We start from the raw sequence: 26,178 nt of genomic DNA, 5'->3' as shown, positions 1-26,178 counted from the left end.
GTATAAAATTATACAAACACTTATATGTAGCATGATACATTAGCAGTATTTTTTCTAATCATTTTAATTTTATTTGCATATGTGGTACTTTGAATGTGATACTTTGAATGTATGGCCAAATAGACTCAGTCATTTTTTTTTTAATTGTATCTATTTATTTGCAAGGAAGGAGAGAGAAAGTAAAAAAAAAAAAAAAGAATGGGTGTGCCAGGGCCTTCAGCTGCTGCAAATGAACACTAGACGTATGCACCACTCTGTACAGCTGACTTTCTATGGGCACTAGGAAACCAAACCAGGGTCATAAGGCTTTGCAGTCAAGTGTCTTAACCACTGAGCCATCATCCCGGCCTAGACTCAGTCATTTTTTTAAAAAAATTTTGTTTATTTTTATTTATTTGGGTGTGACAGACAGAGAGAGAAAGAGAAAGAGAGAGAGAGAGAGAGGGAGGGAAGGAGAGAGAGGGAAAGAGTATGTGCATGCCAGGGCCTTCAGACACTGCAAATGAACTCCAGACACGTGCGCCCCATGTGCATCTGGCTAACGTTGGTCCTGGGGAATTGAGCCTCCAACAGGCGTCCTTAGGCTTCACAGGCAAGGGCTTAACCATTAAGCCATCTCTCCAGCCCCAGACTCAGTCATTTTTTATTAAACTTCCCACCTGAGCCCCTAACAGGCAGATGTCTGCTTCAGGAGGTATGTCACTGGGGGCAGATCTGAGTCCAGCTCTACTAGTTGTGTTCAGAAAAGTTTGACCTTGGGCTTGTTATGTGTGTGGTGCTGGCTGTTGGTAACGTCTCTTTGCTTGGGTATATGAAAGGAAGCCAGCTTCATCTACCATTGATAGTGTTCACCTGCACTCTGTAAGCCTGAAATAAATCCCTTCTTATAAACTGTGTCTGGTTGAATGTTCGTCCCAGCAATGTGGAGCTAATTAGTACAGTACGTGTGCATGCATGAGTGCATGTATAATTGCACTAAAAGCTCTTGCTGTTGCAAATGAATGCTCACCCAATTTTATGTGAGTGGCTGGGGACTTGAACCCAGACTGGCAGGCTTTGAAGGCAAGTGCCTTAACCTCTGCACCATCTCCCCAGCCCCAAATTCTAAGAGAGAATGTTATTTCTTTTTCTTTTTCTTTATTTGGGAGAGAAAAAGAAAGGCAGAGAGAGAGAGGGAGAGAGAGAGAAAGAGAGACACAGAGAGAGAATGAATATGGGCATGCCAGGGCCTTCAGCTGCTGCAAACGGACTCCAGATGTGTGTGTCCCTTTGTGCACATGTGCAATCTTGTGCATTTGTGTTACTTATGCATCTGGCTTATGTGGGACTTGGAGATTTGAACATGAGTTCTTAGGCTTTGAAGCCAAGCATCTAAACTGCTAAGCCATCTCTCCAGGCCTTTTTCTTTTTAATTTTTCTCTAATCTTTATATTTATCATGGGGGCGGGTGGAGAAAGAGGCAGAGAGAGAGAGTGTGTGTGTGAATGGGCACTACCGGGCTCTAGCCACTGCAAATGCACTCCAGACCCATGTGCCACCTTGTGTATCTGGCTTTACATGGGTCTTGGGGAGTTGACCCTGGGTCCTTAGGCTTTGCAGGCAAGCACATTAACCACTGGGCCATCTGGCCAGGCCCTTCTTTTTCTTTTTTAATAATTCACCTCAATCCTTATCTTTACCTCCTTCTACTAGGTGTCTGGAAATTAGGGAAAGTACAATGATTAAAAGGGTCAAATGACAACATGAATGAGAAATGGAATGTCTGACTCAACAATACAACCCCTCAAACTATGCCACCTTTGAGCATGAGGTAAATGGTAGAGAGATGGCTCAGCAGTTAAAGGGCTGGCTTGCAAAGCTTGATGGCCTAGGTTCAAATTGCTTAATACCCATGTAAAGCCAGAGGTACAAAGTGGCAGATGCATTAGAAGTTTGTTAGCAGTGGCAAAAGGGCCTGGCACACCCATTATTTCTTGCTTTTTCTTTTCTTCTGTCTCTCCTCCTTGCCACAAAGCAAAACAAACAAACAAAATTTACCATGAAGGGGGAGGTCATGAGCCGTAGGAGAGTAATGCATGCTATTGTCTGGCTAAATGCATATATTATGCCCACCAAACTGCCCTGCAAGCACTTTTCTTAATGTTTATACCCATATATTAATGCCACACTCAATTTTGATTAGAGAAGTTTCTCTTTTCAGATAGCCATGACCACTGGGATGAATCAAAAGTCACCATAGGGCTGGAGAGATGGCTTAGTGGTCAAGGCACTTGTCTGTAAACTCTAATTATCTGAGTTTGATTCCTTAGTATCTACATAAATCCAAATTCACAAAGTGGCACATGCATCTGGATTTTATTTGCTGGAGACACTGCCATGCCCATTCTTGCGGTTTGTCTATCTTCTATCTTTCTCAGATTGCAAATAAATAAATAATATATTTTCTCTTCTATCTTTCTCAGATTGCAAATAAATAATATTTTTTTTAATTTTTTTTAATTTTTATTAACATTTTTCATGATTATAAAATATATCCCATGGTAATTCCCTCCCTCACCAACCCCACACTTTCCCATTTGAAATTCCATTCTCCATCATATTACCTCCCCATTACAATCATTGTAATTACATATATACAATATCAACCTATTAAGTATCCTCCTCCCTTCCTTTCTCCACCCTTTATGTCTCCTTTTCAACTTACTGGCCTCTGCTACTAAGTATTTTCATTCTCACACAGAAGCCCAGTCATCTGTAGCTAGGATCCACATATGAGAGAGAACATGTGGCGCTTGGCTTGCTGGGCCTGGGTTACCTGACTTAGTATAATACTTTCCAGGTCCATCCATTTTTCTGCAAATTTCATAACTTCATTTTTCTTTACCGCTGAGTAGAACTCCATTGTATAAATGTACCACATCTTCATTATCCACTTATCTGTTGAGGGACATCTAGGCTGGTTCCATTTCCCAGCTATTATAAATTGAGCAGCAATAAACATGGTTGAGCATGTACTTCTAAGGAAATGAGATGAGTCCTTTGGATATATGCCTAGGAGTGCTATAGCTGGGTCATATGGTAAATCAATCTCTAGCTGTTTTAGGAACCTCCACACTGTTTTCCACAATGGCTGGACCAGATTGCATTCCCACCAGCAGTGAAGAAGGGTTCCTTTTTTTCCACATCCCCGCCAACATTTATGATCATTTGTTTTCATGATGGTGGCCAATCTGACAGGAGTGAGATGGAATCTCAATGTAGTTTTAATCTGCATTTCCCTGATGACTAGTGACGTAGAACATTTTTTTAGATGCTTATATGCCATTCGTATTTCTTCCTTTGAGAACTCTCTATTTAGCTCCATAGCCCATTTTTTGATTGGCTTGTTTGATTCCTTATTATTTAACTTTTTGAGTTCTTTGTATATCCTAGATATTAATCCTCTATCAGATATATAGCTGGCGAAGATTTTTTCCCATTCTGTAGGTTGCCTCTTTGCTTTTTTCACTGTGTCCTTTGTGGTGCAAAATTTATAAAAATTTATAAAAATTAATTTTTATTTATTTATTTGAGAGTGACAGACACAGAGAGAAAGACAGATAGAGGGAGAGAGAGAGAATGGGCGCGCCAGGGCTTCCAGCCTCTGCAAACGAACTCCAGACGTGTGCGCCCCCTTGTGCATCTGGCTAACGTGGGACCTGGGGAACCGAGCCTCGAACCGGGGTTCTTAGGCTTCATAGGCAAGCGCTTAACCGCTAAGCCATCTCTCCAGCCCAAATAATATATTTTTTAAAAAAGTCACCATAGTGCTGAGAAGAAGTGACAGTGGGGTGTTCAGCACTGAGAAATCTCTATCACACCTTTCATGGCTCAGGCTCCATTGTGAAAGAGGTGACAGAAAGAATATAAGAGTCGGCTGGAGGGATGGTTTAGTGGTTACGGCATTTGCCTACAAAGCCAAAGGACCCAAGTTCAATTCCCTAGGACCCATGTTAGCCAGATGAACAAGGGGGAGCACACATCTGCAGTCTGTTTGCAGTGGCTGGAGGCCCTGATGTGCCCATTCTTTCTCTCCCCCTTTTCTCTGTTAAATAAATAAATAAATAGAATATTTTTTTAAAAAAAATGTAAGGGCCAAAGGAAGGGTAGAACTGCTTACAATGCAATCTTCCAGACAGAAAATGGCCTGGATATCCATGACCTCACGGTGCCTGACATTACAAACACAAGACCTTAACAATAGGAGGAAAAGATGATCACATCAAAATAAAAGAGAGACTAATTAAGAGGGGGACAGGATAAGATGGGGAGTGGATTTGTGAGAAGGAAAGTAGGGGTAGGGAGAGAATTATCATGGTTTATTGTCTATAATTATAGAAACTGTCAATTAAAAAGTTTCAAAATATTTTTTAAAAATACTGTATATAATCATAAAACTGTTTCAACTGAAATTTCATAGAAATGAATTCTTATAATGTCACAAATTGTATAATGTTTAATATATCAGCTAATATAATTTTCAGACCCTTAAGATTTGAGAGTAACATAAAATTGATGACTGAAACTCTTCTTCAAATTTGATTACTTTCTAATTAAGATAATGACAATCAATGATGATAAATATTTTTATTACTTACTACTTCTCATATTTGTGCATCTTAAAATAACCTAAAGTATTTTAAAAAATATTTTTAAATTTATATTTTATTTATTTATTTGAGAGAAAGAGAGAGAGATAATGGGCACACCAGGGCCTTCAGCCACTGCAAACAGATTCCAGACGTGTGTGCCCCCTTGTGCATCTGGCTTATGTGGGACCTGGAGAATTAAACCTGGGTCTTTAGGCTTCTTAGGCAAATGCCTTAACCACCAAGCCATCCCTCCAGGCCCCTTAAGTGAGTATTTTAAAGGATATATAGATGCATTTGGATAACATTAACATATATACTTGATTTTGCTACTTGAGTTAATTTCTTTTTAATTTGAGAGAGAGAAAGGGAGAAAGAGAAAATGGGTGCACCAGGCCATCTAACCACTGCAAATGAACTCCAGACACACATGCCACCTTGTGCCTCTGGCTTACATGGGTCCTGGAGAATCAAACCTGGGTCCTTTGACTTCACAGGAAATCACCTTAACCACTAATCAAGCCTCTCCCCAGCCCAAATTCAGTAATTAATTTTTTTTCTGTTTTTTTTTTTTTTTCCAAGATCCTGCCTTAGCTAGCAGGAGTGGAAATATGATGAAAGGATTCTCTGCTCACCCCAGCCTTGCATAGCCAAAAAACCTGAAGGATGAGACAACAGGGACCAGCTGAGCAGTTCTTGGACAACTTCAGGCACTCTCTACATCCTCCTCTTCCCCAGTCGCCAGCACCGGGAACCACATCTATCCCTTAGCCACACAACATCCAGCACAGCTGAGCTGAAAGCAGATCTATTGACCCAACCAGCCTAGCAGAGCCCAAAGCGCAACAAAGAGGAAACCAGGTGGGCACTCAGCATAGATGAGACTGGAAGCTACCCTAAAAGGTAACAGGGGACTACTTACACTGAGCCAATTCCTGACCCAATGCCAGGTAATGAAGGCCTAGACTGGAAGTGCTAAATTTCACCTTCCACTTCAGGGAAGTGAATTTGATTGACGTATTTTTGGTCAGCTTTGTAATTCTTAAATAAATTGTTTTAAGGTGGACTTTTGTTACTTTTGATATTTCCTGATTTATAGTGCCTTTTTGTCTTTTTCTTCTTTCTTTCTTGGGGGCAGAATCTCACTCAGGCACAAGCTAACCTGGAACCCATTACATTTCTGCCTCCCAGTTGACAGGATTAAGGGTGTGAGTCAAACACACCATTAGAGACTGGTGCAGTCAGGTTCGAATGGCTGGTAGAAATCACCCAACCAAGAGCAGCTTGTGGAAAAGAAGAGGTTTATTTTGGCTTACAGGCTCGAGAGGGGAGCTCCATGATGGCAAGGAAAACAACAACATGAGAAAGGGTGGACATCACACCCTGGTCAATATTAGATGTACCATAGCAACAGGAGAGTGTGCTAAACACTGGCATGGGGAAATTGGCTAGAATACCCAAAAGCCCACCCCCAACAATACAGTGCCTCCTGGAGCTGTTAATTCCCAAATCTCTATCAGCTGGGAACCTAGCATTCAGAACACCTAAGTTTATGGGGGACACCCGAATCAAACCATTACAGATACTTTGAATTTGTTAGATTATCTGCTGGGTTAAATCCCCACTCTTGTATAAATACTCCCTGCTGGGTTTGATTGTGTATATTGCTCAGATGAATTTTAGAATTTACCTGTATTTTGCTGTACCCAGCCTCCTAGGGTATTTCCATAGCAAGCAAATCCAAACTCTAGGGTCACTTCTGATGTTATTCTGGGAATAATATAAGAGCCACACCTGGCACTTTAGTGCCTACCTTGTAAATATATAATATCAGACCTATATGTCTAAGAATACAGCAGATAATTGGAAAATCCAAGCATCAAAATGACCCAAGATGCAAAATCTCTACATTGTAATATAAGAAACACACAAAACGATATAATAATGTAATAAAGAAACACACAAGACAATATAATTCCACCAAAAATTATAAATCCATCAGAAATGACCTTCTATGAGACTGATTTAGATGAAATGCCTAACAAAGAATTCAAAAGAATGAATGTAACTATGTACAAAGAAAACAAACTCCTTAAGAAATTCCAAGAGAACACGGGAAACCAACTTAATGAAATAAGGAGGTCAATACAAGACATGGGTAAGGAAATAGAAATAATGAAGAAATACTAGAAATGAAAAGGAGTAAGTCAAACAGAAAACTCTGTAGAAAGTCTCACCAATAGAATGGATCAAGGAAAGGACAGAATATCTAAATTAGAAGACAAGTTGGCAGATCTAAAACAGTTCCAGAAAGAGAAAGACAAACTAATAGGAAGGTATGAATGGGAATTTCAAGACATTTGGGATACCATAAAGAGATCAAACATAAGAATTCAGTTTGTAGCAGAAAGAGAATTTCAACCCAAACAATATTAGGTATTGTCAACAAAATCATACAAGAAAATTTCTCCCAACTAAGGAAAGACATTCTGATACAGATAAAGGAAGCCTTTAGAAGACCAAAACCAGGAAAGAATCTCTCCTCATGATAATATAATTAAACTACTAAACACACAAACCAAAGAAAATATATTGAAAGCAGTTAGAAACAACAACTTACATATAAAGGCAAGCCCATCAGGGTAACAGCATATTACTCAACACAAACTTTAAAGGCCAGAAGGGTTTAGAATGATGTTTTCCAAGTTTTGAAAGATAACTAATGTCAACCAAACTTACTATATCCAGAAAAGCTATCCATCCAAATTGATGGAGAAATAAGGACTTGCCACCACAAAAGCAGGCTAAAGGAATATATGACCACTAAGCCAGCTCTACAGAAAATACTTGAAGAGATCATTCACACTGAAGAGAAAGGACAGTGCATACATGAGGAAACAAGAAAAAAACAAACCATATTCAAATAATAATACAAGTGAATAAAGGAAAAACAGGAAGCACTACAAAAAAGAAGAATGGCAAGAAGGAATACACACCTTTCAATAATAACTCTTATAATCAATTACCTCAATGCCCCAAAGACACAGGCTTGCAGACTGGTCAGAGTTGAAAGACATGAATACAATAAGAACTATAGACTATGAGGTTTGGCATATGAGGGTGACAAATAGCTCTGCTTGGACTGGGTTGGAATCAGTTTGTGTGAGACGCTTGCTGTTATGCCTGTGTTCTGAGAACCTGTGCAGGTTGTATTGCACAGAAAGCGGACTGGTGTGAACAGAGGGATATGGCACAGAAAATAATGAAATATTTGGGCCAAAACTGCTTGCTGCCCATTCAGCTGCAATTGTTTGAGCAATAACAACCATTGAGACTGAGCCAGCTGACCTGCATTGAGACAACAGGAAGAAAGCAGACTCTTTGAAAGGGGCTGGAATGCTAAAGGAGTGTCCCATTCTTCAAAGTCTGCTTTATTCCTACCTGGTATTATAGAGTATAACAAATGCAAGAAAGAAAGTGTCATTGTATTTACAACACAGATTTTTTTTTTTTTTTTGGAAATAGCCATGGGCAGTGTGAAGCAGGCTTGTTGATTTACCTGTGTGGAACCTGATGGAGCCATGAAGATGAACCATGGATTGCAGCAGAGACCCAATGGAGATGCCAGGACTATGGGATGACTACCAAGGAGAGATGCCAGAACTGGAGAAAGTTTTCTAGGACTGTGAGTAGCCTAGCTGGAGGTGCAGAATTTGAACTCCCTTGTGTTGTCACTGGTTAGAATTATCAGACTTGGAGACTTGTCAATGACTAGAGTTGTTGAACTTAGAAATTACAGAGTTTGATGTTTGCCCTGTTTAAATATTTTTAAATATTTATTTATTTACTTATTTATTTGACAGAGAAAGAGGGAGAGGGGGAAAGAGAGAGAATGGGTGCGCCAGGGCCTCCAGCCACTGCAAATGAACTCCAGACGTGTGCACCCCTTGTGCATTTGGCTAACGTGGGTCCTGGGGAACTGAACCTGGGTCCTTTGGCTTTGCAGGAAAATGCCTTAACCACTAAGCCATTCCTCCAGCCTTGCCCTGTTTAAATATTGTATTGACTGAATATTTCTTTGCTAGGCCCAATGTCATCTTTTGCAGTGTGAATATTTATTCTTGTGCCATTATGGCTTTTTTTTTTTTTTTTGCGTTATGGCTCAGTTAAAAGGCCTTAGATTATGGGGGTGTTTGAGCATCATTAAAATTGATAAAAACTATGGGAACTTTTAAAGTTGGACTAAATGCATTATATTTTACATCATGGACAATTATCACTTTATGGGGGTCAGGGGTAGAATGTGGTGGTTTGATTCAGATGCTCCCTATAAACTTAGGTGTTCTGAATGCTAGATCCCCAGCTCATGCCAATTTGGTAATTAAAGCCTCCTGGAGGCAGTGTATTGTTGGGGGCACACTTAAGGGTGTTAAAACCAGCTTCCTCTTGCTGGTGTTTAGTATCCTCTCCTGTTGCTATTGTCTACCTGATGTTGGCAAGGATGTGATGTCCACCCTCTGCTCATGCCATTGTTTTCCTCCTGCTTCATGGAGCTTACTCTGGAGCCTCCATCCCCCTGCCCACAAGTTGTTCTTGATCAGGTTTCTACCAGCAATGTGAACCTTATTGCAACACCAATAAAATTCAGAAAATCATAAGGACATACTTTAAGAACATATACTCCACTAAGTTTGAAAATCTGAAAGACATGAATGATTTCCTAGATTTATATGACCACCAAAATTAAATCAAGATGAGACAAGCCATTTAAGTAGATTTATAAGTACTGAGAACAAAGAAGCTATAAAAAAAAAATCTCCCAACAAAAAAAATCCAGGCCCAGATGGATTCACTGGTGAATTTTAATAGCCTTCATGGAAGAACTAACACCACTGCTTCTCAAACTTTTCCATAAAAAAGCACAAGAAAGGAATACTACCAAACTCCTACGAAGCCAGCATTACCTTGATACCAAAACCAGACAAAGATAAAACAAGAAAAGAAAATTACATGGGCTGGAGAGACAGTTTAGCGGTTAAGGTGCTTACCTGCAAAGCCAAAAGACCCAGGTTTGATTCCCTAGGACCCACGTAAACCAGATGCACAAGGTGGCGTGTGCATCTGGAGCGCCTTTGCAGTGACTAAAGCCCCTGGTGTGTCCATTCTCTCTATCTCCCTTCCTTCCTCTCTCTCAAACAAACAAAATAAAGGTTTTTTCTTCTTTTTTTTTAAAGAAAAGAAGCTGGGCATGGTGACACACACACCTTTAATACCAGCACTCGGAGGCAGAGGTAGGAGGATTGCCATGAGTTCAAGGTCACTCTGAGACTACAGAGTGAATTCCAGTTTAGCCTGAGCTACCATGAGACCCTACCTTGGAAAAAGAAAGAAAGAAAATCAGTGAAAAGAAAGTTACAGACCAAGCTCCCTCATGAACACAGGTGTAATAGTTCTCAAGACAATACTGGCAAACATAATATAAGAATATATCAAAGATTATTCCCCCTGACCAATTAGGCTTCATCCCAGAGATGCAGGGATAGTTCAACATATGCAAAGTGATAAATGTAAAACACTATATAAATGTACTGAAGGACAAAAATTATGTGATCATCGCAATAGATGCAGAAAAGGCATTTGACAAAATCCAACATCCTTTCATGGTACAAGTCCTAAAGAAACTAGGAATAGAAGGAACATATCTTAACATAATAAAGGCTATTTATGACAAACCTTACAGCCAACATAATACAAAATGAGGAAAAACTTGAAGCCTATCCATTACAATTATGAACAAGACAAGAGTGTCCACTGTCTCCACTTTTAATTTAATACTAGAAGTCTTAGCTATACCAATATGGCAAGAGACACACAAAAAGGGGCTAGAAATTGGAAAGAAGAGATTAAATTACCATTATTTGCAGATGATATGATTCTATACATAAAGGACCCTAAAGACTCTACCAGTAAACTCTTAAAGCTGATAAATACTTTTAGCAATGTAGCAGGATACAAAATTAACACATAGAAATCAGTAGCTTTCCTATATACTAACAACAAACATGCTGAGGATGAAATCAGGGAATCACTCCCATTCACAATTGCTTTTTTTTTTTAAAGTACATGGGAATAAGCTTAACCAAGGAAGTGAAGGATGAAATGAAAACTTTAAAACATAGCTAGCATAGTGGTGCACACCTTTAATCTCAGCACTTGGGAGGCAGAGGTAGTAGGATCACCATGAGTTGGAGCCAGTTTGAGATACATAGTGAATTCCATCAGGGTCAGCCTGGGCTAGAGCAAAACCCCACCTCAAGAAAACAAAATGAGGGCTGAAGAGATGGCTTAGTGGTTAAGCACTTGCCTATGAAGCCTAAGGACCCCGGTTCGAGGCTCAATTCTCCAGGACCCATGTTAGCCAGATGCATAAAGGGGCACACATGTCTGGAGTTCGTTTGCAGTTGCTGGAAGCCCTGGCAAGCCCATTCTCTCTCTTTCTCTCTCTGCCTCTTTCTCTCTCTGTCACTCTCAAATAAATAAATAAAAATGAACAACAACAAAAAAAAGAAAACAAAATGAAAAAAAAATTCAAAACACTCAAGAGATAAATTTCAGAAGACACCAGGAAGTGGAAAGACATCCCATGCTTTTGGACTGGGAGAATCAATAGTGTGAAAATGTCAATCTTGCCAAAAGCAATCTATACATTTAATGCAATCCCCATCAAACTTCAATGGCATTCTTCATGGAAATAGAAAAAAAAATCCTAAAATTCCAATTTTATGCCACAAAAATAAGGCTGGTGGTATTACCATACCTGATTTTAAGCTACATAACAGAGCCAGAGTAACAAAAACAGCATGGCACTGGCACAAAGTCAGACGTGTAGATTAATGGAAGAGAACAGAGGATTCAGATATAAACCCAGGCAGCTAAAGCCATCTGATTTTTGACAAAAATCCCAAAAATATTCACTGGAGAAAAGACAGCCTCTTTAACAAATGGTACTGGGAAAAACTGGATATCTATATGTAGAAGGATGAAATAGATCCTTATATCTCTCCTTGCACAAGAATCAAGTAAAAATGGATTAAAGCCCTTAATATCCGACCTGAAACTCTGAAACTGCTAGAGAAACAAGTAGGGGAAAAACTACAACATACTGGAATAGGTAACAACTTTCTGAACATAATCCCAGTTGCTCAGGAAGTAAAACTACCAATCACTAGGACCTCATGAAATTAAAAAGGGTTTGTACAGCAAAGGACACTGTGAATAGAACAGAGACAACCTATAGAATGGGAAAAAATATCTTTGCCAGCTATACAACTGACAAGAGAATTAATATCGAGGATATAAAAAGAACTCAAAAAAACTGGGAGCTGGAGAGATGGCTTAGCAGTTAAGCCCTTGCCTGTGAAGCCTAATGACCTTGGTTTGAGGCTTGATTCCCCAGGACCCACGTAAGCCAGATGCACAAGGGGGCACATGCATCTGGAGTTCGTTTGCAGTGGCTGAAGGCCCTGGCATGCTCATTCTCTCTCTATCTGCCCCTTTCTCTCTCTGTCTATCACTTTCAAATAAATAAAAACAGTAAGTAAACAAAAAAAATTTTTTTAACTCAAAAATTAAATAATAACAAATCATATAACCCAATTAAAAAATGGGCTATGGAACTATTTAAATAGAGAATTCTCAAAAAAATAAATACACATGGCCTATAAATACAGAATTCTCAAAAAAATAAATACACATGGCCTATAAACATCTAAAAAAAATGTTCTACATCCTTAGCCATCAGGAAATGCAGATTTAAACTACTTTTATTTATTTATTTATTGTTTGTTTGTTTTGTTTTGTTTTTCAAGGTAGGGTCTCACTCTATCTCAGGCTGACCTGGAATTCACTATGCAGTCTCAAGGTGGCCTCGAACTCATGGTAATCCTCCTACCTCCACCGAGTGCTGGGATTAAAGGTGTGCGCCACCACACCTGGCTTTAAACTACTTTTAGATTCCATCTCACTCCTGACAGAATGACTATCATCAAGAAAACAAATGACAGGGGTTGGAGAGATGGTTTAGCAGTTAAAGCACTTGCCTGTGAAGCCTAAGGACCCAGGTTTGATTCTTCAAGTCCCATATAAGCCAGATGCACAAGGGGGCACATGCACCTGATGTTCCTTTGCAGTGATTAGATGCCCTGGTATGTCCATTGTCTTTCTCTCCCCGTCAGAAAGAAAGAAAGAAAGAAAGAAAGAAAGAAAGAAAGAAAGAAGGAAGGAAGGAAGGAAGGAAGGAAGGAAGGAAGGAAGGAAGGAAGGAAGGAAGGAAAGAAGGAAAGAAGGAAAGAAGGAAAGAAGGAAAGAAGGAAAGAAGGAAAGAAGGAAAGAAGGAAAGAAGGAAAGAAGGAAAGAAGGAAAGAAGGAAAGAAGGAAAGAAGGAAAGAAGGAAAGAAGGAAAGAAGGAAAGAAGGAAAGAAGGAAAGAAGGAAAGAAGGAAAGAAGGAAAGAAGGAAAGAAGGAAAGAAGGAAAGAAGGAAAGAAGGAAAGAAGGAAAGAAGGAAAGAAGGAAAGAAGGAAAGAAGGAAAGAAAGAAAGAAAGAAAGAAAGAAAGAAAGAAAGAAAGAAAAGCAAATGATGGGCTGGGTGTGGCAATGCATGCCTTTAATCCCAGCATGTGGGTAGCCAAAGTAGGAGGATTTCCTTGAGTTCAAGGCCACCTTGAGGCTACATAGTGAATTCTATGTCAGCCTGGGCTAAAGTGAGACCCTACCTTGAAAAATCAAAACAAAACAAAAAAGGAAATAAATGACAACCAGGTGTGGTGATGCATGCCTTTAATCCCAGCACTCAGGAGGCAGAGTTTGGAGGATTGCCATGAGTTTGAGGCCACCCTCAGACTACATAATGAATTCCAGGTCAGCCCGAGCTAGGGCTAGAGTGAGATCCTACCTCAAAAAAAACAAACAAATAAAAAGAAAACAAATGACAATAAATGCTGGCGGGGATGTGAAAAAGAGGATACTTTCTACACTGGTGGTAGGAATGTAAACTGGTACAGCCATGTGGAAGTCAGTATGGAGGTTCCTGAGACTGCTAAAAGTAGATTTACCATATAACCCAGGTATACCACTCCTAGTGATATTAAGGACTTGTCTCACTACTTTACAGATACTTGCTCATGACCATGTCTATTGTGGTTCAATAATGCAATGGAACCAACCTAGACGTCTCCCACCTGATGAATGGATAAGGAAGATGTGGTACATTTACACAACAGAATTCTATTCAACAATAAGGAAAAATAAAATTATGAAAGTTACAGGGAAACGGATGGATCTGGAAAGGATTATACTACATGAGGCATCCCAAGTCCTCAGAAAGCCAAATGCCACATGTTTTCTCTCTCTCATATGTGGATCCTAGCTACAAATGTTTAGATTTATATGTGTGTTGTAAAAGTAAGTGCCAGAGGCTAGTAAGCTAGAAAGAGGCTATAAGAGAGGTGGGAGAGCTGAAGAATTTAAGGGAGGGTACTGTATGTATGTAAGTAGATGAACAGATTACCGGGGGTGTAATAGCCTAAGTGAGGTCAGGGGAAGGGATTGAATTATGGAATGGTGGGAGGAAGGTTAATCAAAATTTAAGATGTTTTATTACAGGCCATTGCCAAGGCCCTTGGTTTCCCACCAGGAATAGATGGTAAGACCCTATTGCTGAAGACTTCACATACTTGGGCTACAAGGTTACTGAGAAATCCTGCTGGAGCTGAGCTGAAAACCTCCTCCACATAGACCAGCTGACAGAAAGCTGAAAAAAGCTGCCCTGCATGCAATTCTATGGGAAAGAGAAATCACCAGTGGAGATACTCAACAGTGGACACTGCAAGCCTTAAATTTGGCCAGCTAGACCAAATGAGCCAACGGGTAGAATAGTGGCATGTCTGTTAGGGGGGAAACCAATTACTCTTTAATTGGACTGGAGGCCCAAATACAACCCTGATACTGAAAACCTACAACAGGTATAGTCATGAGCCCTAGGGTGTAACGTCTGCTGCTATCTAGCTAACTGTATGTACTATGTTCACCAAACTGTCCAGTAAGCACTTCTCTTAATGTTCATACCCATGCATTAATGCTACTCTCACTTTTGGTTAGAGAAGCTTCTCTTTTCAGATGGCAGTGACCTGGGAATGACTCAGAAAGCACCATGGTGCTGAGAAGAAGTGACAGAGGAGTGCTCAGCACTGAAATATCTCTATCACACCTTCTATGGCTCAGGGTCCATTGTGGAAGAGGTGGCAGAAAGAATGTAATAGCCAAAGGAAGGTTAGGACTCCTCACATCATGCTCCTCCAGATACAAAATGGTCTGGATATCCATGACCTCACAGTGCCTGACACTACCTATAAGACCATCATAATAGGAGGAAAAGATGATGACATCAAAATAAAAGAGAGACTGATTGAGAGGGGGAAGGGGATATGATGGAGAGTGGAGTTGCAAAGGGGAAAGTGGGGTGAGGGAGGCAATTACCATGGGATACTGTTTACAATTATGGAAGTTATCAATAAAATAAAACAAAACATTTAAGATGTTTTAAATGAGCCATATGGAAACCTACTTCTCTGGATAATGGCACACCCTGAAGCCATATATATTTTTAAATATTTATTTATTTATTTTGGTTTTTCGAGGTAGGGTCTTGCTCTAGTTCTGGCTGACTTGGAATTCACTATGTAGTCTCAGGCTGGCCTCGAATTCATGGCAATCCTCCTACCTCTGCCTCCCCAGTGCTGGTATTAAAGGCATGCTCCACCACGTCTGGCCTTATTTATTTATTTATTTGACAGAGAAAGAGGGAGAAAGAGAGAGAGAGTAAATGAATGGGCGAGCCAGGGCCTCCAGCCACTGCAAACAAATTCCAGATGTGTGTACCCCCTCGTGCATCTGGACAACATGGGTCCTGGGGAATCGAACCTGGGTCCTTTGGCTTTGTAGGCAAACGCCTTAACTGTTAAACCATTTCTCCAGCCTGTGAAGCCATATTTTGTTACTAGAAAAATTTCAGTACCAGTGATGGGTTACCTTCCAGTGAGTTGTTGGATAGCAAGGCCCCAATGCCCCCAAAACATTATAGGCCATTGCCAAGGCTCTTGGTTTCCCACCAGAAATAGATGGTACAACCCTATTGCTGAAGACTCTATATGCTTGGCCTGCAGATCACTGAGAAATCAAGCTGAAGCTAAGTTGAAAACCTCCTCCCTATGGACCAGCTCATAGAAAGCTAGAAAAAGCTACATTGCATGCAGTCCTATGGAATTCCAGACACGTATGCCCCCTTGTGCATCTGGCTAATGTGGGTCCTGGGGAGTTGAGCCTCAAACCGGGGTCCTTAGGCTTCACAGGTAAGCACTTAAGCACTAAGCCATCTCTCCAGCCCAGCTTCACTGATTTTGTAGCATCACAATGTACCATTGTGTGCTGGCTGCAGTGGAACAAGCTACATTCCCAGTCCTACAGAAAGTTTGTTTTATTTTTATTTTTTTACTATGTAATAACTGTTGTAATCAGTTCATTACCTAGAATAATCGTTCTTGAACATACAAGCTCCAGAGGAGCAACTGGATCTTTAAACATACAGAAGTACTCCCACCATATGAATTTTCACCCTTACATCCAAATAGCTAAAAGCAGTTAAAAACATCAGAAAAATAAGAGCTATTAAGTATGTATTAGCTGAGAAACCACATACAAACCAATGTTTATGGAGAGAAAGGGGCTGTAGGAAGAAGGGGTAGGGAGATAAAAAGAGTTAGGAACAGGGCTGGAGAGATAGCTTAGTGGTTAAGGTGCATGCCTGTGAAGCCTAAGGACCCCAGGTCCCATGTAAGCCAGATGCACATAGTAGTGCATGCATCTGGAGTTCGTTTGCAGTGGCTAGAGGCCCTGGTGCACCCATTCTCTCTCTCTCTCCTCCCTGCACTGTCTCTAATAAATAAATAAATAGAAATAAATCTTTAAAGGTATTTTTTTTTAAAAGAGTTAGTAACAAAGACCATCACATTTTTAGGTACCAATTCACTTAAATGTTGACCAGCCAAACTTAGACTAAAAATATAGATGTGGGTACAGTTTAATATAGTAGGTCAGTTTAACTTTCATCTAAATTGTAAGTCCTTCAGGATGAAATAGATACAGCAACTGAAAAGTTGAACATATAAATATAAATCTCAGTGGAATAATTCCAAGTATACAAAGAACCACAAAGACACTTTGAACTTTATTTAGTAAGGACTTGTGTTATTTGATCTGGGATGCTTTGTATGTGGTAGGACATAGTACATGGTTTTGGAAGCTAGGGTTTTATTGCATGAGGAGAGATCCGATAGGAAAAGAATATGATATGCAATATATACTGTCAAATTTGAGCAGAAGTACTAGTAGGAATTCATATTTTTAAAAGGAAGAAAAGATACTCCTTGGTTCTGACCACTGAAATGGCCAATCTGCAACAGCAGGGAATGACAATGAGTAAACTATACCCAGACGTTGGTTTTAAATGTCATGCTACTAAAGAGGCACTATTAGGGGATTCTAGAAAACACAGCTGATTCCAAGCATGAAGCAAGAAAAGTACCAGTAAGCCTGTCTCTCTTTCTCTCTCTCTCTCACACACGCACACACACACACGCACACACAAAACAACCCTGATCTTGTGCTAGGGCGATGGCTCAGTGACTACAAGAACTTGCTTGCAAAGCCTAATAGGCCAGGTTTGAGTCCCTAGTACCCATGAAAAGTCAGTCACTCAAAGTGGCACATGTATCTAGAATTCATCTATAGCAGCTGAAGGCCCTGGCATGCCCAAACACACTCACTTTTTCCTTTCAAATGTATGTATGTATGTATGTATTTGGCTTTTTGAGGCAGGGTGTCACTCTAGAGTCCATGGTGACCTGGCACTCACTCTGTAGTCCCAGGCGGCTTAAACTCATAGCGATCCACCTACCTCTCTGCCCTCCAAGTGCTGGGATTAAAGGCATGTGTCACCACACCTGGCTAATTGCATTAAAAATATATATTTATTTATTTGAGAGAGATAAAGAGGGAGAGAGAGCAAGAATGGGCACACCAGGGCATCCAGCCACTGAAAACGAACTCCAGATGTATGTTCCACCTTGTACATCTGGTATACATGGGTACTGGGGAATTGAGCCTGGTTTCTTTGGCTTTGCAGGCAAGCATCTTAACTGCAAAGCCATCTCTCCAGCCCTAATTACATTTTTTACCGTTCCTAGTTTAATAAATGGTACAGTATAAGACTCCTTAATTGATGGTAAAAACAATGAGTAAAAGTTTATACCCAGATAGTTGTTGATCATCTAACAAATTATGTGTTGGATCATCTGACAGATTATGTGTTGAAGAGGAAAACATACCTTTACAATGAATCTGATTTTCATCACCTTAATCAATAATAAATGAAACATTACCGAGTGGGACAACTACACTTTGTTATGATGTACTTTGAAGTGCATGTTACATGTCACCTGTATTTTTGTTTTGTTTTGTTTTTCGAGGCAGAGTTTCACTCTAGTCTAGGCTGACTTGGAATTCACTCTATTCTCAGGGTGGCCTTGAACTCACAGCAATCCTATTTCTGCCTCCCGAGTACTGGGATTAAAAGCATGCGCCACCACACCTGATTCACCTGTATATTTTTGCTAAAAAAAAAATATGTTTATGTTGAATCTAATAAGGAAACAATCAGATAAGTTGAAAGTTGAGACTGTTTACAAAACTACTATCGACCCTTGGAAATAAAAGTTAATGTCAGGCTGGAGAGATGGCTTAGCGGTTAAGCGCTTGCCTGTGAAGCCTAAGGACCCCGGTTCAAGGCTCAGTTCCCCAGGTCCCACGTTAGCCAGATGCATAAGGGGGCGCACACATCTGGAGTTCGTTTGCAGAGGCTGGAAGCCCTGGCGCGCCCATTCTCTCTCTATCCCTCTATCTGTCTTTCTCTCTGTCGCTCTCAAATAAATAAATAAAAAAAAAAAATTTAAATTCCTTCATCCATGCTAACCCAAGATATTTCAGGCACCCCCAACTTGCTATAGTGTGCCATTGTCTTTTCATCCATGTTTCTGTCAATAAATTTAAAAAAAAAAAAAAGTTAATGTCATGAGAGACCACAGAAACACAAACAAGGACATAATATTAATAATAAAGACTTACAACCAGGTAAAAGGTAAAATAAAACACAAAATAAATAAAGCACACTGCAGGGACAAATGGAGAAATCTAAATAAAAACCCCATTATATATTATTGAGTTACTATTAAAGTTCGGAAGCATAATAATAATATGGTTATAAGGAAAATTTTATTTTTAGAGATATGTCACCATATTTTTGAATAAAATGTCAAGACTTCTTTTTTTTAAATTAATTAATTTATTTATTTGAGAGCGACAGACACAGAGAGAAAGATAGAGGGAGAGAGAGAATGGGCGCGCCAGGGCTTCCAGCCTCTGCAAACAAACTCCAGACGCGTGCACCCCCTTGTGCATCTGGCTAACGTGGGACCTGGGGAACTGAGCCTCGAACCAGGGTCCTTAGGCTTCACAGGCAAGCGCTTAACCGCTGAGCCATCTCTCCAGCCCAAGATTTCTTTTTTTAAGAGCAACTTTCTTTTTTAAAAAATATTTATTTATTTGAGAGAAAGGCAAACAGAAGTAGAGAGTTATGGATGTGCTAGGGCCTCCTGCCACTGTAAAGGAACTCTAGACACATGTGCCACACTGTGCATCTAGCTTCATGAGGGTTCTGGGAAACTGAACCCAGGCCTTTAGGCTTTACAAGCAAGCACCTTTATCCACTGAGTCATCATCTCTCCGACCCACAACTTACTTTCAAAGGATTCAGCAAATAATGTAGCAATATAAATACAATATATATTATATATTATATACACGCTCTCTCTATATATTATATATAGAGCAATGTAGATGAAGTATGTATTTACTAACTTACCTGGGGCTTTGGAAATTTTAAAATAAAAATTCAGGAAGAAATCTCAGTTCAAATACCATACCTTTTCTAAAAGTTTTTTTTTTCTTCTTTCCTAGTGGAATTATTTGTTTTAACCTTCTGTAGTCCCACAGGACTCTTCCTATTTCTATTCTAGCACTTACCATGGTAATTGCCAACTTATAAACATTTCCCTAAACCATGTGGAACTTGTTTCATACTCATTCTCAGAACTTATTTTTTTTTTATAATTATTTGAGAGAAAGGAGAGAGAATGTATTGGCATGCCAGGGCCTCCTGTCACTGCAAATGAACTCCAGATGCATGTGCCACTTTGTGCATCTGGCTTTAGGTGGGTACTGGGAAACTGAAGCCAGGATGTCAGGTTTTGCAAACAAGCTCCTTTAGCCACTGAGCCATCTCCCTTAAATTTAATTAATTTATTTGGCACCTTCACTGTTTCTTATATGAATGAGGTGACTGACATACTTTATCCAGGTATTGTCCACATCACATTGTGCCTCAAATTTCACCAGGCATTATAATGAACATCCACATCAGCATTTGAAGTAACTTAAAATAACAACCCTCAAGTGGCCTCACCTTTAAGTCATGGAAAGCCTATTTTCATTTTAATGTTTCAAGAAAATTGGAGGAGGTCATGAGCCTTAGGGGTATAAAGCCTGCTCTTGTCTGGCTAAATGTATATATTATTCTCACCAAATTGCCTGAAAGCACTACACCTAATGTTCATATTCATATATTAATGCTACTCTCACTTCTGGTTAGAGAAGCTTCTCTTTTCAGATGGCGATGACCACTGGGATGATCAAAAAGGCAATACAGTGCTGAAAAGGGATGGAAGAGTGTCCAGTACTGAAACTTCTCACACCCTCCAAGGCTCAGGGTCCATTGCGGAAGAGGCGACGGAAAGAATGTAAGAGCCAAAGGAAGGGTACCACTCCTTACAATGCAACTGTCCACACAAAAACTGGCCTCACAGTTCCTAGCAATATGGGCACAAGACCCTCATAATCTCATAATCGGAGAAAAAGATGATGACATCAAAATAAAAGAGACTAAGGGAGGGGATATGATGGAGAGCAGAGTTGAGAAGGGGAAAGTGGGGGAGGGAAGGGAAATATCATGGTTTGTTGTAAGTATAGAAGCTGTCAATTTAAAAAAAAATCTTAAAAAGAAAAAGAAAATTGGAGAAGCATACCTGCTCTGTATTCTTGGAATTGAAGGTCTCGTTTTCGCCCATGACTCCAGGCTGCTCATTTTCCCATGGTAATTTATTTTTTCCTTTTCCTGCACTTACTACCCTTCGGGTACAGATAGTTGGGCTGTAAGATCCATACAACTGCACACTATCCCTCGTAGGGTCACCACAGTAACAATGGGCACTCTGAGTTCTGTTACCAGACAAAAGCCAGTCTGTGTCTGCTCCATGTGCCAAATGACTTGATCTACACTGCGCAGAAGAGGGCATGAGTATTGCATACTCCACAAATCCTTGTTCTGTTAGCCTGGGGAGGGTCTTTCTAGCCAGTCTGGCCTGCACAGCATTCATCACACCATCTCCATTATCTTGCAATTCAACAGTATCTACAGCTTTAAAGAGGACACTGGTTTTACCTGAGCCCATAGATGATGCCAACACAGCAAAGGCTTCCAGAGCTGCTTGGCGGACCCTGCGTTTGCTATCTACAAGAGCTGGGGCAAGATCAAAAGACAGTTTGGGTAAGTCAAAATCCTCACTGGGATAGGTCAGGAGGGAGCAGATGCAAATGTTCACCACCTCCTCTCTAACCCTAGAATGCTTATGTTTAAGATTTTCCAGGAGTAGACAAAGCACCTGCTGAGGACCTACTTCTTTCATTAGCTTTAGGAAGATTTTCATGTATTCCTGTTTGATCACCAACTTGTTGTCAGCCAGCACTTTGACAGAAGCGGCTATAACTGGACCCAAGAACTGTTGTACCTGCTCTCCAAGGCGAATAACCAGTAAATGCAGAACTTGAAGTGTGCCATGGACCACTTTGAAATTAGAATCATCTAACAAATTATACAACAAGCTAATGAAACCAACCAGACTAGAATGAGGGGTAGAATTAGGGCTAAATTTTCCCAGCAACTGTTTCAATTCTTCAACGGCCTGAGTCCGGTTCTTATAGTCTTCCTGATCCAGCAATCTTGCATGCAGCTCCTGAGGAATAATTCCAAATTTAAGATTGCTATTAGAAACAGGCACCACACAGGGGGCCGGATCGTCAGAAAACCCACAGGCTTGTAGTTCCAAATAGTAAGGAACGTGACTTCCAAATTGGGACTCCAGTCGGCGATTGTAGTGTCTCCTCAGGGCAGACGGCAATCGAGAGATATAGGATTGAAACCTTTCTTGGCCAAGCCGCTCCCCAATTTGTTGAAGTGTGGAGAAAGCGATCTCGGATTCTTCTTCCATCTCCTGATCGCTAAGCTTTCGGGCTAGAGATATGATTACCTCAGTGAGATCCAAGCCCAGCAGCAAATCCTCGGGAGTAAGCAAGACAGGGAGCAGTAGCGCGGTGGAAGCCCTAAGCCGGGCATCCGTACTTTCCAGACCTTCGATAAGCGTTCTCAGCACCTGTCCAGAACTGCGTTTCAGACAGATGTGCAGGATCTGCAGCGCATCCTTCCTCAGGGCAGGATTCTCTTCTCGCAAGGAGACGACTAGTTGGGGCAGAAGCGCTAAGCTGAAGGCCTCTTCCAGCTGGCCGGCCTCCCCCTGGCCGCGCAGGACGTCCGAGAGGAGCTGCAAGCAGAGTCTCTTCTCATCGCTGCCCCCTTCCACGAGCACTCGGCCCAGCGCCCGATACAAGGCTTCCCGGCGTCGGGGAAAGCCCAGGCGGGCGCCCCGCCGCGGCAGAGCAGCCTGCAGCGCCTGAAAGGCCTCGGAAGGATCCGGGGCGGAGCGCAGGAGCTGCAGAAGCCGAGTCTCCTCTTCCTCTCCCGCAGACAAACCAGCGCCGGGCCCGGACCAGCTACCCGACACCGCCTCGGCGGGCAGCACTAGGGTTGAGGCCAGGGGCGACGGGGTGGGCGGACAGGAACCGGGGTCCCCGGCAGCTCCCCGGCAGTAAAGGTTTTTCTCTCCTCTCATCGCGCCCCCAGGTCGACCAGCATCAGTCTCTGGGGCCGAAGGAGCAGCGCGGCTCTGGAGGCGACAGGCACCACGGGTGGGCAGGGGCGGCAGCGGGAGCAGCTCCAACGGCGCAGCCGCCATGGAGGGTCGTCAGGGAGCGACTGCTCCAGGGAACCATTGCCGTCTTCGTAGGCTGGATTGGAGCCCAGCCTCGCGGTCCTCTCCAGGCCCCAAGCTGCGGAGGAAGAAAGAAGAGGAGGAGCGGAGTCAGTCAGCTGCCAGGCCGCCTCCGGGCAGCCTCTGGCAAAATGGCCCCTGCCCGCACCCCAGACCCCACAGCTGCCACCGGGCGTAACCAGGGCCGCCACGTGACCAAACCGATCGCTTCCATGGTGATGCACCCAGCGCGGGCCCTGTGACCCGGAAAACCGGCCTGCCGAGGTGCATGCTGGGTCGTGTAGTCTACCTAAGATGTGAAAACTGAGGCCTGAGGCTCCGGGAAGAGGAAGTCGGAACCTTAGGATGTAGCTACAGCGGAGGAGAAGAGGGAGCTAGATAAGAGACGGAAATGACGCTACGCCTGCTCTGGGCGGAAGTTCCCCGCCCCACCCGTAAGAGTTGAGGTTTGACCAGAGCAAGTGAGCATCCTGCCTGGCTTCCAGTTGTGTGCAGCTCCTCCCTCCTGTCGCTGCAGGTGTTAGTCCTGGGACTCAGGTAACTTTCCCTTTTGCTACCCTCCAGCGGCGCAGGCTTGGGCAGTTTTGCCCGACTGCCAGGGGACCTAGAGTGAGAGGTGAAGGACTGGACGGGAGCAGGCGACATGTTCTTATGCAGGGCTCGTTACCATTGTAAACGCGTTGCTTTCTGCCATACACAGTGCCATCCTTTCCTTCTGCACACCGCTGATCAGTACACAGACTGTCTCCAGGGCCGAGCTCATAGACAGAGTACTTTTTTTTTACACCTCCAGTCTTTAGGCACCCTCTTTGACTCTCCTTCCTCGCCCTTGTCTCCTTTTCTGACTTCTCTTCATCCTCTGGTTGTGGGAGGATACGGGTTTTCTATCACTTTACTTTATCCCCCTCACTTTATCTCTTTAAGATGTACAGGATCTCTGCTTTCCCTAAAGCGAGCCGCTTCACATTAGATAAGGTTCCCACGGTGGGACTCACCCTTTCCCTCCGCCCCCACCTCCCTAGTCTCCCAGCAGGATCCTTCGGTGTCTCCGCAGCCTTTCAGTCTCCTAGAGACGGAGATCCCAAGACAATTTCAGAGGCAGTGCAAGTTCTTGGCATCACAGTCCCAAGAGAATTCTGCCCTGTGGACTTAGGTTGATACACATTTCTTTTTTTCAGGTGAGCTGAGAATTTGATGGGTATTTTCTCTTTGGAAATGAAACTCTTAAGCAGACACAATTGAAAAGCTAGAGAATATCCTGTGAGGCAGAATACTTTGGAGTATGAGAATTTTTTTTTTTTGAAACAGGATGTTGCTAGGTAGTCCAAGCTAGTCTACAGCTTCCAATCCTCCTGCCTTATTGGCTTCCTGAATGCTGAGATTATAGGTATGCATTACCATACACAATTTGAAGACAGAATTAAATATATATATGTTCGTTTATTTGCTTCAAATACCAGTATTTCTGCTCTACTTTGTACCAGATGTAATATCTTTTGGTTTTTTTTTTTTTTTTTTTTTAGATAGGATCTCATTCTAGGCCAGGCTGACCTGGAATTCAGTATGTAGTCTCAGGGTGGCCTTGAACTCATGCGATCCTCCTACCTCTTCCTCCCAAGTGCTGGGCTTAAAGGCATGCACCACCATGCCAGGCACAGATGTTATATCTTAAATACTTGTTAAAGTCTTGGAGTAGAGTATCATGTGCCAAACCACTTTATGCTCATGATGCAAGTTGAAAATATTACTTCAGAACTTTGCCTTACAGCACAATTTGAACATAAATTTTTCTTGTTTTTTAAACTTAATTTCATTTGTTTACATTTATTTTAGAGAGAGCATTGGCACCCCAGGGCTTCAGGCACTGCAATCGAACTACAGGTATTTGCACCACCTAGTGGGCATGTGAAACCTTGTACTTGCCTCGCCTTTGTGTAGCTGGCTTAGGTAGGATCTAGAGAGTAGAACATGAGTCCTTATGCTTTACAGGCAAGTGCCTTAACCACTAAGCCATCTTTCCAGCCTGTTTTTTCTTAATTTTGTGAAAAGAATATTAATGTAAATAAGACTGTAAGTGTGTAACCTCTGTTTTGGTTTAATTTTTTTTGTTGTTTTTATTTATTTATTTGAGAGCAACAGACAGAGAAAGAGGTAGAGAGAGAAGAATGGGCGTGCCAGGGCCTCCAGCCACTGAAAATGAATTCCAGACACTCACTCCCCCTTGTGCATCTAGCTAACATGGGTCCTGGGGAATCGAGCCTCGAACTGGGGTTCTTAGGCTTCACAGGCAAGTGCTTAACCACTAAGCCATCTCCCCAGCCGTCTGTTTTGGTTTAAAACCTAGGTCTTATCTCATTTGTAGCTGAGGAACAGCTGGAGATGAAACCCAGGGCCTCATGTATGCTAGGCAAGTGCTTTACTACTGAGCTACATTCTGAACCTTCACTGGTCATTTTAATGTGGAAGTGAGTTGGCCTAAATATTATTTGGCTAGTGTAATTTTAGAAGGACAGTAGGAATGGGGGGGGGGTGAGCTACTGTCACCACCCCTTTTCTGTTTGTTAGGGCCAGAGTAAGGGCAAGGGAATGCAAACCAAGAGATACTTTAATCCTATCACTCAGAAAGTGTCAGATGGTTGGGAATGTCAGCCCTTGGTAGAGCATTTACCTAGCTTATGCAAAACTCTAGGTTTTATTCCCTAAGAAGACAAAACTGAAAGAGAAAAAATGGAGAAATATTCCCATGTTTCCAACCTAAGTAGCTCAAATGTGTAGTTTTACTTAGAGTTCAGGAACCCAATCCACATGAAAGGAAGTAACAGAATAATGGATGTATTAGAATGTACACATTAGAATGCCAGCTTATGTTGGGATAGAAGGTAATCCTTGCTAATGATCAGAATTCTCAGGTTGAAAATTCAGTGCACTGTTAAGAACTAAGAATTTGGGAAGCCAAGTTAATAACTAGATGTGTGGGGCAATTATAAAATTAAAGAAAGGGAACTTGGGAAGTTATGAATGGTTTTTTATCATCAGTTGTTGTGGAAGTTTAAGAATTACCTCATTTAATTTTTTTTTAGATTTAAAATTTATTTATTTATTTATGTATTTACTTAAATTTTTTATTAACAACTTCCATAATTATAAAAAATACCCCATGGTGATACCCTCCCTCCCCCGACTTATCCCTTTGAAACTACACTCTCCATCATACCCCCT

The 26,178-nt window shown here is 41.6% G+C and overlaps 2 protein-coding genes across 6 annotated transcripts in view; one reads left to right on the top strand and one right to left on the bottom strand.

Moving 5' to 3' along the window:
- Positions 1–23,265, bottom strand: part of Togaram1 (TOG array regulator of axonemal microtubules 1) — a 108,950-nt gene extending 85,685 nt beyond the window's left edge. For 2 of the 4 annotated variants that reach the window (XM_045155038.1, XM_045155039.1), the window contains exon 1: positions 20,881–23,116. In XM_045155038.1, the coding sequence (XP_045010973.1) occupies positions 20,881–22,923 (2,043 nt within the window). In that variant the 5' untranslated portion in view covers positions 22,924–23,116. The other 2 variants (XM_004649143.2, XM_045155037.1) reach the window with 2 other exon arrangements.
- Klhl28 (kelch like family member 28) overlaps positions 23,204–26,178 on the top strand; it is a 35,068-nt gene continuing 32,093 nt past the window's right edge. The window contains exon 1 of one of the 2 annotated variants that reach the window (XM_004649140.3): positions 23,204–23,496. The gene's annotated coding sequence lies outside the window, so the exon portion shown is untranslated. Of the gene's footprint in view, positions 23,497–24,819; positions 24,841–26,178 lie in introns of those variants that run through there. The other variant, XM_045155040.1, reaches the window with a different exon arrangement.

The sequence above is a fragment of the Jaculus jaculus genome, chromosome 7 (assembly GCF_020740685.1).
Source record: "Jaculus jaculus isolate mJacJac1 chromosome 7, mJacJac1.mat.Y.cur, whole genome shotgun sequence".
NCBI lineage: Eukaryota > Metazoa > Chordata > Mammalia > Rodentia > Dipodidae > Jaculus > Jaculus jaculus.
Note: the sequence above shows the minus strand (reverse complement) of the source record. Positions and strands in the feature narration are given on the sequence as shown.